The sequence below is a fragment of the Asterias amurensis genome, chromosome 14, assembly GCF_032118995.1.
Source record: "Asterias amurensis chromosome 14, ASM3211899v1".
Lineage (NCBI taxonomy): Eukaryota > Metazoa > Echinodermata > Asteroidea > Forcipulatida > Asteriidae > Asterias > Asterias amurensis.
Window position 1 is genome coordinate 3,791,798 of NC_092661.1, and position 12,273 is coordinate 3,804,070.

Sequence of the window (12,273 nt, forward strand, 5' to 3'; positions counted from 1 at the left end):
ACAAAATTTCACTTCAAGGTATTACAATGATTTAAGGCAAGGTTAGAGACTTGACAGGATTTTACCCTTTTGTCCTGTTTGCTGTAAAAGAATCCAGTTACACTTTATCGCTAAAGAAAAGGGCATTGCCCCCAACCCCCCCACCCACCTCCGTCGTTCTGGCAGTGGCTGCTGAATGCACCACAGCACCTTGTAAACCCTATACAAAGGGTGCATTCGATAAGCTTCCCTGGATCGACCCTGCAATGCTCACTCGGGTGAGCCCCTTACAAGAGTTAATCGAATGCTCACACTCGCCCTCTCGTGGTGACAGCATGCACGTCAGGTCACCCCCAAGTGACCCACTCAACAAGCAGGGCACTTGGGGCTGACCCGGGTGAGCCCCCTCAAAGCTATACGAATGTACTGGTTACCGGGCAGACCGGGGTTGACCCAGGGAAGCGAAACAATCGCACCCACTGTGTTTCATTCATGTTACTGTAAAACATCATTCATCAACTTCAAAAACGGGTTTGGAAATAAATAATGATCAGCGTTGTGAGGCGCCTGTAGTCCTATAAAACTACTAGTTTTTATTATCGAGTACAACACTATTATTTTTGTTCCTCCTTCTGCTTCCAGACCAAAACCAATCACCTACCTGAATGAAATTACAAACCTCTCACAAATCACTTTGACACAGCTAATCTTTTCACACACAGAATGACAAAAAAAATAATAATAGAGTTCCTTCTTTTGATGTATCATGTGCTCTTGGCAAACAAGTCCATGGTGTATAGAAATAGCCGACACTTGACTTGGCTTGGGGGGTTTTCCTCCCAGTAGGATAGAGTGTACAGTATGTTGTCAGCCAGAAAATACATGCTCTTGTTAAAGGCACTGAGGTGGATTTCACAAAGGTAGTCCTAACTTAGGATTAGTCCTAGGCAATGCTAAGAGATAGGACGAGTCCTAAGTTAGGATGAGTTACTGGTCCTAACTTAGGACCAGTTCTATCTCTTAGCAATTGCCTAGGACTAGTCCTAAGTTAGGACTACCTTTGTGAAATCCACCCCTGCAGCCGATTTCACGAAATGCTAGGATTAATCCCAATTCGAGTTAGGACGAGTTACCCGTCCTAACTTAGGATGAGTTCAATTCGTCCTATGTATTTGGATACGGAACTCGTCCCAAGTCCTAAGATTAATCCTAAGTTAGGAAGAGTTTGGTGAAATCGACGGCTGGACACCTTTGGTGATTGTCAAAGACCAGATTTCTCACTTGGTGTATCCCAACATAATACATAAAATAACAAATCTGTGAACATTTGGACTCAATTGGTCATTGAAGTTGCAAGAGAGTAATGAAAGAAATGTGCTTTCAGATGCCTAAAATTGGTAATTACTCAAAATAATTGTTAGCAAAAAAAACTCACTTGGTAACAAACACTGGATGTTGATAGTATAAAACATTGTGAGAAACTGCTCTCTCTCTCTCTCAAATAATGTGGGTTTTGAGAAAAATCAGGCATGAGAAAGCAAACAAAATTGTGCAGCAAGGGTGTTTTTTCGTTTATTATCCTCTTGCAACTTTGAAGACCAACTGAGTTCAAATTTTCACAGGTTTGTTATTTTATGCATGTTGGGATACACCAAGTGAGAATACTGGTCTTTGACGATAACGAAACCTGTCCAATGCCTTTTAAAAAAACTTCATTGTGTCTGGAAATAGCCGACACTAGACCAGGCCTGGGGTTTTTCTCCTCCCAATTATAGATGTGGCATTATCAGACAGAAATACACTCTGACAAATAAACTTAGGATGAGTAAGTTTCATCTTCCGGCACCCAGAAAAAAAAAAAATTGAAAACAATTTAAACAGGGATAAAAAAAAGCTTCAGAGCGAGAATGAGAAAAAAAAACTGAATAGGAATTAAAGATTTGGCATTATGTAGGTGAATGTTATCAGCTAGAAATACACCATGACAAATAAAATTAGGAATGAGTCAGTTTCAACTTCTGGCACCAAGGTTGTATAAATAATATATGGAAAGGTTTGCGGTAACACCATGTAATAACTATCTCTAATGAGTTGGGGTGGTTCATCAGTATGCTCTGATCATCTTCGAGAAGACGATCGCATTATTGCATGGTGTTACCGCAAACCTTTCCATATCGTATTTCCACCATGCAAAGTTTCAAATCCTACTTATATATATAAAATAAAAAATAAAAAATAAAAACGGAAAAACAGAAAAAAAAGCTTAAGAACGAAAATGAAAAAAAAAAAAAAAATGAATAGGGATGTAATTGCATTATTTGCCACTGCCAAATTTTGAATCAGAGAGGGTCACTCTTTCTTTCTTGACGGGTTAAGCTTCTGGGGGTTACACCAGGAGGTCTGTCGAAAGAATGGATCAAAATGTCGTTCAGGGGTAGACAAGGATCATTGAACCTATATGTGTCTGGCAAAATTAATTTAGAAGGCGGGGGTGGTGGGTACAATTCCACTGCCCCCCCCCCCCCGGTAGGGAGATTGATGTACAGGGATTTACATGGTTTTAAGTTCATTGTGAGGCTTCATGCTGGATTTTGTTCAGCTGTAGTTTCGTTACTTTTCTTTTCTTTAGCTTCTGCATCAATGTAATATAGGGGATTTGATTTAATAACCGCTTAATATATATCAGCTTACATTGTACTGACAGCTTCCAGCATTAAAGATAGAGTCGTAGAGGTCGTTCAGACACAGTACTAAAGTACTTCAACCCGATCGAGTTCAACTCTGTGTGTCTGAACGGTTCTAAAAATAGTCCAAATCAAGTTCAACCCACAAAAGATAAACCATCCAGGGAGGGGGTTTATCTTTAGACCGCTTCGGGTTTATCTTTTAACACTGTGGACAGAATAAAAAAGACCACATCCGGTTTAACTCACAACAGACGACCCATTGACCTCCGTAATCATTACATAAACACACGGTGACCAATGAACAAGCCAATAAACAGGATGTTAGAGTAACGGTGATCCCCTAGCTGTCGCTTCCCAGGTTGTATCGTAATTTGGGTGTGATCCCTGGCTACACGGCAGTTAACGGTTGTCAGTTAACAGTTGTATGGCTTCTGACTGGCACCCCCGAACAAAGATATTGACAAAACAGGGACACCTCCAATATAGGGCTAGATAGCTCAGTTGGTAGAGCGCCGGCACGTTAATCCGGAGGTCGTTGGTTTGAATCCCACTCTAGTCAATTCTTTGTTCAACCCCCAAAATCACTTAGAAAAATTCGGCGGACTCATCTGACGTACTCACATGACCTATCCTGAAAAGGGTACCTTCAACAAAAACATGCAGCAATTTAAAGGCACTGTACACGTTTGGTAATGTCAAAAACCCGTGTTCTCACTTGGTGTATCCCATCTTAATGCATATAATAACAAGCCTGTGAAAATTTGGGCTCAATCGGTCATCGAAGTTGCGAGAAAATGATGAAAGAAATAACACCCTTGTTCGACGAATTTGTGTGCTTTTAGATAGGAATAAAAGACTTCTAGCTAGAAGTCTTATATTATTTTAGTTAGAAATTACCTCTTTCTCAAAAACTACGTTACTTCAGAGGGAGTCGTTTGCCAAAATGTTTTATACTATCAACAGCTCTCCAATGCTCGTTTCCAAGTCAGTTTTTAAGTTAATATTTGTTTTGAGTAATTACCAAACGTGTACCTTCCCTTTAAAGCCAGTGGACACTATTGGTAATTGTCAAAGACCAGTCTTCTCACTTGCTGTATCACAACATTATATGCATAAAATAACAAACCTGTGAAAATTTGAGCTCGATTGGTCGCCGGAGTTGCGAGATAACTATGAAAGAAAAAACACCCTTGTCACACGAAGTTGTGTGCTTTCAGATGCTTGATTTCCGGACCTCAAATTCTAAACTTGAGGTCTCGAAATCAAATTCGTGGAAAATTACTTCTTTCTCGAAAACTACTCCACTTCAGAGGGAACCGTTTCTCACAATGTTTTGTACTACCAACCTCTCCCCATAACTCGTCACCAAGTAAGATTTTATGCTAATAATTATTTTGAGTATTTACCAATAGTGTCCACTGCCTTTAACCACCCTTACACGCAATATTATATGTCCATTACTATGTGGAAGTAAGGGTTCCGCAAAAATTGGGGTACCACAACACCCAGAGCATGCATCCACCTCCCCATTGAGAAGAGCCCACAACCACGTTCTCAATTTAACACCTTCGAGGCTCAGAAAGCAATCTGTACCCCTATACTTTTAGCCTTTTATAACTAAACACAAAATATGGTGAAGCCACGAAAATCAACAATTTCCCCCCTTGGTGATTTACTCCAAAATGATTGAAGTCTTACCTTCTGAGATAGACGGGGCGAACACCATCTGTTTGAAGTACGAGTAGTAGAAACCAGCCTCGGTCCGGAAGGAAATCTCTCTCTCAACCTCCTGAGGAAGAAAAGCAAAGGGAAATGAGGAAAATATTTTTATTTTTTTCAACATTCAATTACTAAATTAAGGCAGGCAGCAACAATCAAGATGTTAATTGGGAAAAGGTCATTATTGGCTTTGCTACTCGCGAATGTAGTCTCCAGTCCCAGTCTCTTTGTGGTTAAACAGCTGTCTAAGCTCTCTCAAAGACCTGGGGGAAAGGCTAAAGACCTATATCTCTCTGGATTTTGGGAAAGCTTCAGACTAAACTTTGAATACAATCCAGGGCTTAAAGATGCTATGTCAGATCTTTGGCCGATTTGACCCAAACAAATTTTGATTTAAAATTCAATAGGTATTTTGATGGGGGCCGAGAAAGTTACAAGCTTTCATTTGAGCCATTGCTCGAAAAAGTCCGCTAATTATTGTAGCATTGAAATAAAGTGCTCAAAATTAGTTTTTGTCGGGATCCCGACAATATATCACGTGACCAATTCTTATGTGTTTTATAAGAACCATTTTAAATGGTTTCTGACCATTAAAAGTAAAAGTTAAACTTTTTTTCGTTAGAGCGGGTGATACTCTTTGAAATACCATTTACTCAAAAAGTTATATTTTTTAATGTTTGGGGCCAAAAATCTGACATAGCATCTTTAAAAGCGCTGTGAAATTACTATAATCTTGAACCTGCGCTGGAAGGCTCAAGTCAAGGAAGATGCCCAAATTCAACTTCATGAGGCAGAGCAATTAGCTACAAACAGACTTGAATAGGGATGGATATTCAAGGAGGCCAAGGGACATCAAGTCTTGAGCAGCTAAGTCAGTACAGGTTAGTTAACCTGCTTTCAGGGAAATACCGTTTCACACTGACATGGCCAGTGGGTGTGTCGTGGCCGAGCGGTCCAGTTCCCCAAACTCAGGTGTTGTCAGCAGCAGAGTGTGGGTTCAAATCCTGTTCACTACACTTGTGGCCTTGAGCAAGGCACTTCACCATAATTGCTTCGTAAAAAGTTGGGAAGGTAGTGCATTCTGCTTTACCAGCCAGGCTCCAAGTGGATGATACCCATGCCTACATCCTTACGGACTGTGAAGGGGGTAACCCTGTTTCAGCCCCAGGAGTAGGTGGCTCCTAGTAGATGATACCCATGCCTACATTCTTACGGACTGTGAAGGGGGTAACCCTGTTTCAGCCCCAGGAGTAGGTGGCTCCTAGTGGATGATACCCATGCCTACATCCTTAGGAACTGTGAAGGGGGTAACCCTGTTTCAGCCCCAGGAGTAGGTGGCTCCTAGTGGATGATACCCATGCCTACATCCTTAGGGACTGTGAAGGGGGTAACCCTGTTTCAGCCCCAGGAGTAGGTAGCTCCTAGTGGATGATACCCATGCCTTTATCCTTAGGGACTGTGAAGGGGGTAACCCTGTTTCAGCCCTAGGAGTAAGTGGCTCCTAGTGGATGATACCCATGCCTACATCTTTAGGGACTGTGAAGGGGGTAACCCTGTTTTATCTCCAGGAGTAGGTGGCTCCTAGTGGATGATGCCCATGCCTACATCCTTAGGTACTGTGATGGGGGTAACCCTGTTTCAGCCCCAGGAGTAGGTGGGTCCTAGTGGATGATACCCATGCCTACATCCTGAAGGACTGTGAAGGGGGTAACCCTGTTTTATATCCAGGAGTAGGTGGCTCCTAGTGGATGATACCCATGCCTACATCCTTACGGACTGTGAAGGGGTAACCCTGTTTCAGCCCAAGGAGTATGTGGCTCCTAGTGGATGATTGATACCCATGCCTTACGGACAATGAAGGGGTTGAAACTGTTTCAGCACCAGGAAAAAGGTGACAATGTGCCCCTGGATGCAATTGATTTGGGTCAACAGCCCAAATCAGTTGAGATAGCCCTCACCTTGAAGTGGCCATTCGACAATACTTCATCGATACTTCATACAAATTAAAAATATTTTTAAAACATGATAGATTATTTAGGGGGGTCAAAGATTATTGAATTATGACAGTGTCTGGGTCAAGTGACCTGATCATCCTGCACTCTGATTCTTGCACGTCTGACCTTTCCTCTGGGGATTAGGTGGGGTCAATCTTTGCCAATCCCTAGCCTAAGTACAATTAAGACTGTCTTAAGTCTGCTCCAATCCACTTTAATCCACAATCATTGGGAGAGAGGGGTCAGGTCTTGACCTGGGCCCAATTTCATAGAGCTGCTAAGCACACAAATTTGCTAAGCATGAAATTTATTCCCCGATAAAAACAGGATTACCAGCCAAATTTCTATTTGTTGCATAGTGCTTGTTACTTGTATTCAGTTGTTTGCTTATCCTGAAATTCACGTAGAAATTTGGCTGGTTATCCTGTTTTTATCAAGGAAGAAATTTCATGCTTAGCAAATTTTTTTGCTTAGCAGCTCTATGAAATTGGGCCCTGATGCACTAGAGACAAACAGTGTAAAAGAATAATTTTGAACAAAGATATTGACAAAATAGGGAGACCGCCAAAGAAGGGGTACAATCCCGGCCAAAATGGTTGGGCCACCCATTCCCAACGTTACAATAAACATTCCCTGTCCACTTCCCTCGACAATAAACGTTCTCTCCCCTGTCGTCCCCCCCCCCCCCCCCCCCCCCGTCCTCCTGCTAAAGTTTGCTCTTATTTTAAGCCCTAAGAATAGTTGGCTTCAAAGAAATAAAGAAATAGCATCCGAGATGGAACTCTCTGAAGTGTGGACACTTCCGCGCCATGGGAAGGAATTCCTTCCCAACCCCATTCACTTTACTCCCAGCTGGATAAAACCTCCGTCCGTATTAAAGGGATTGTACATCCACTGGTTTCAGCATGAGAATATACATTATTTCTCCTGACGATGACTAGACGAGCTAGTCAAAACATTGAGACCAAAGAACTCACTCCACGGTAGTGAAGTTAAAGGAACACGTTGCCTTGGATCGGTCGAGTTGGTCTTTGATAAGCGTTTGTAACCGTTTGTTACAATGCATATGATTAGAAAGATACTTTAAAAGGAGAATATAATGATCCACACAAGTATCACTCGAAATTGCGTGGTTTTCCTTTTACCTCGTCGACTAACACGGTCGGCCATTTATGGGAGTCAGATTTTGGATAAATGGCCGATCGTGTTAGTTCGCAAAGTAAAAGGAAAACTACGCAATTTCAAGGCAAACTTGTGTGGATCATTGTATTCTACTTTGAAGTCATCTTTCTAACCAATGCATTTTGTAACAAACGGTTACAAACGCTTTTCAAAGGCCAACTCGACCGCTCCAAGGCAACGTGTTCCTTTAATAACGATCCTCTATTTATAAAAGCAAGTAGCAGTCCCAGCCGATTTTCCATCTTTCGCCCACGTAGAATTTAAAAAGCAGGACAGCTCTTTTCAGAAATGAGAAGTCTCCCAAATTTCGAAAATCTACTTCGCACAGTAGATATATCAAGGCAGTTCTCTAAAGAATAACATTTATTTGCCAAGTAGACACACACATGGTGTTACCACAAACCAATACATTATATAATATTCATAAATACCCCAGACAGTTTCTCTACTCCTATTGGTGGAGAGCGCGTCACGTGGGTGTGCATAAACCTTTTGTTAATGACCAGTAAAAAGTGTTAATTCATAAGCGTGACACGCGACCTTGCGCCTGTTCTTATAAGCAACGGCTGAAACAGTTGTGCAACATCACGCGATACGCGCGACGCGCACAACATTCCCTTATAAGGAGTTGTTTACGCGAGAGCAGTGGAGGGCTCTACCATTTCATAGCTGGAGGGGTGTATTTTTGCATTTATTTTACTTCATCTCAGTATATTATCAAGAACCAGGCCTCGTTTGGATTAAACAACTAGTTGAAAACCTCTTCACCACACATTGATTCCCTTATTTCAGTTGTCTAGTATTGGGGAAGCTTATCATAACTGGACGGTGAATAATTAGTTTTCAGAAGAGTACATTATTCATTTCAATCTTCTAGTTTACAAAAAAACATATTTTATTACCGGTACATGTATAAAATTACACATGTATAAAAACCAACCATCTGTCATTTACTTATCAATGGTTTATGCATTCGATCCATTTCTCTAAAGTTATCAAGAAACATATCAAAAAGGGATGGTGGATCGTTAGTTATGGAGGGGTACATTTATTTCAATCATTTATGATTTAGCTTGCAAGAACCCCATCATTAAGGGATCATTGGCTTACTGAAAGAGTACATTCATTCCAATCATCTAGTTTAAGTACTATTCCAACAACCAATGACGTACCATCCCTTTATGTTTCTTGGTAGCTGATTGCAATAAATATACCAAGAGAGTACAACTTGTATTGTCCCCTTTATTATAGCAATATTTCAAAGTGACAAAAACATTTTGACATGGGCGAACATTCCCATAGACATATAAATTGTTGCTCGTTCCAGAAAAACTCAATGGATTCTAGCTTTCTTCTAGGCTTGTGGATCTCCTTTAGGCTTGTGAAAATAAAGACATCCTGACTGAGCTTTATAGGAGCTTACAAATCTGATTTAAAGTTTGTACGCAAGGGGATTATCAAAGGCACTGGACCAGCCTCGCTACCATGGGCAGCGCGCCGTATCGATACCTCTCGTCACTAACCCCTGGGAGGGATGTACATGTACTGAGAAACATTGCTGATTGGCTCATGAAATCTGATTTAACGTTTGACGTCAATGCTGTGGCAAAGTACGCTAGGGGACTATAAAGGGCACATGCCACCTTTGGTTAAATTGTCAACGATAAGTATTCTGACTTGGTGTATATCCCAACATTACATGTACACACAAAATAAACAAATCTGTGAGCATTTTGACTCAATTGGTCAGTGAAGTTGCAAGAGCATAATGAAAGAAAAACACCGTTATTGCACAAATTTGTGTACTTTCAGATGCCTAAAAGGCTTCAGGCTTAAAGTCAAGTAACTTTGTGTAAGTGCCTTTAATGATTGACGTCAGTACAGTTGCAATGTCTGCAGGAGGTCTATTAAGAAAGTAGTAGGATAAAAGAAACCCGTATTGTGCCTGCCATATCATCACAATTTTGTATGAAGTGACAAATTAGTCCCGAAGCCAAGATATATTTGTGTTTTTAGAAAATCATGTTTGAAGTTGAACTACTTGTCCAAGGAGACTGCATACTATTTTCTTTTAAAGTTTACGATCATAATACACCTGAATTTTGTAGTCTTACAGGATTTTCAGAATTTGTTTGTTCTATACTGGTCACTTAAAAAAAAAAAAAAATAGACCTGCCACTGCCTGTCAGCGGTTCAACAACATGACACTGCAGTACAGCCAGGTTTACAATACAACCTTGGAAGCAGCAGAAATGGGATCACCTTTAAAAAGGGATGCAACTTTTTATTGATCAAGCAAGTAATAAAAAAGGGACACGGGACACTTACATGTACTTGGTGAATATAAACAAAATGAAAAATGTACAAATGCACATGCTTATAAATGGTTTCATGTTCAAAGAAAGTATAAAAATGTAGATTCAAAATATAAGTTTACACCCAAAATTGCAGACAAAATGAGAAATTAGCCAACTGCAAAGAAACAGATATATTTTGTTGATTAAAAACACGACTGAATGCATAGTTAGAGTTAAATAAAGGAATCCAACTCAGTGGCAACAGAAGAATCTATTTTTAGAACAATTTGTTTTTCGAGACAAGGTCATTATTATCAACTTATAAAAAGGAATCTCGCTGTGACAAAATACAAGGATACATTGTATGCTTGTTTTGAAGGCATTTTAATTTTGCTATTTATAGGTCTCTGAAATGTGTTTACTGGCCGTCAAATTCCGTTCTGAAAGAAGAAGAAATTTTTTTATAAATTGACAAAACTGAATGCCAAAAATAACAAAAACATGCGTGGGTTTAACATGGCTGCCAATCTAAATTAAACTGTTTAGATTCCAGAAATGTGTTTACTAGCCGGTGCATCAAATTCCGTTCTGAAAGAGAAAAAAAACTAATTGAAAATTAACAATACTGGATGACCAAAATAAAAAGATGTGCATGGTTTAATGGCATTCAAATTTTGCTATTTTGGTTTCAGAAATGTTGCTATTTTGGTTTCAGAAATGTGTTTACTGGCGCATCAAATTCCGTTCTGAAAAAAAAAGATAATTGTAAATTGACAATACTGAATGAACAAATCAAATGCTCAATGAAGCATAGAGGCTGGGATAAATTTTGAATAACAGTCAATTTTCAGAATACAGAATCTGAAAATGTTAACATGGTTAAGGACACAAAAATACTTTTAGCCTACTTGATGAAACCCGAAAAGAGGTACAGTTTAGGTATTTTGGACTTTGAAATTGCCGACAATATTAGTTCAATAAAAAAACTTTTAAAAATCACTGCTCAACCAAAAAGTACAGGTAAAATCTTCTTCACCACTGCTATGTTTATGGCAGTAAGACGGACGAGGTAAAAGAAAATTAAAAAAATTGGGAGCCTAATCATCCTTACTCGCACAGCTGAGCAGCTGATTTAAAAAATGCTGGGCTTCAATGCGTTCGAGCCATAGGCATGCAAAGGTGCATTTGGCAGCCAGCCCAATCCAAGGGTGTATTAGGGGGACATTCTTTGTGGCAGGACGGCTTTGTAGAGGCAGCCTCGCTGCCATGGGCAGCGCGCCGTATCGATACCTCTCGTCACTAACCCCTGGTAGTGATGTACTGGGTAACAACGCTGATTGGCTCAGGAAATTGGTTATGCATTAGATGTCAAGTGCGTGAGCGTAGTTTTAAGTTTGCGTGCACGCCCGCATTTTTTATGACACAAACACGTTTTTTAAAAACAAAAACAAAAACATTTTTTAAGACGAAAGACATGCGTGCGCGCGCAGAAAATATTGAATAATGAATATGTACGCTCATTAATGGCTCATTTAAATGTGCTAGCATATAGCACATTTAAATTGGCCAATTCCAGGGGTTATGATCGAGCAAGGCAAGGAAAAAAAAAAGCGCGGAGAGATCGATCACCCCTGGGATTGAGGTTGTTGTAGAGGTAATGGTCACCTGTTTCTCCTCGCCACTCACTAGCTTGGTATTTTTTAGCTATTTTGCTTCTTTGTTTCTTTGTGTATCGATTTGTATATTTATATTTTTATGCCAGTGTAAAGTCTAATAAAACTAAACTGAAACTAAAGAAAAAGCAATTTTGTTCAGCACTGTTTATGACTGACGTTAAAGGAACACGTTGCCTTGGATCGGTCGAGTTGGTCTTTGAAAATCGTTCTGTAACCGTTTGTTGTAAAATGTATATGGTTAGAAAGATATTGTAAAAGTAGAATACAATGATCTACACAAATATGCCTCAAAATTGCGTGGTTTTCTTTTTACCCTGTCGACTATCAGGGTCGGCCATTTATGGGAGTCAAAATTTTGACTCCCATAAATGGCCGACCGTGATAGTTCGCGACATAAAAAAGGAAAACCGTGCAGTTTCGAGTGATACTTGTGTGGATCATTATATTCTACTTTTAAAACATCTTTCTAACCATATGCATTTCATAACAAACGGTTTCAAATGCTTTTAATAGACCAACTCGTCCGATCCAAGGCAACGTGTTCCTTTAATACTTGATATCTCTTGAACTCAAAGGACTGTATTTGTAGTGTACAATTAAGAGTATTTTGTAATGTACATTTTTTTCTGTTTTTTCCTTTTTCAAGCTCCTTGGAATATGTATAACTGCAGTCATAAATATAGATTTTGGATACAAATTTGTGTTATCATTTTTATTTTTCATTTTTTATATAAATATT

General features: G+C 39.8%; 1 protein-coding gene across 1 annotated transcript in view; it reads right to left on the reverse strand.

Moving 5' to 3' along the window:
- The window catches only part of LOC139946930 (protein C-mannosyl-transferase DPY19L3-like), a 103,463-nt gene that overhangs the window by 23,359 nt on the left and 67,831 nt on the right, over nt 1-12,273 (reverse strand). The window contains exon 3 of the mRNA XM_071944716.1: nt 4,365-4,455. Within this exon, the coding sequence (XP_071800817.1) occupies nt 4,365-4,455 (91 nt within the window). The remainder of the gene's footprint in view (nt 1-4,364; nt 4,456-12,273) is intronic.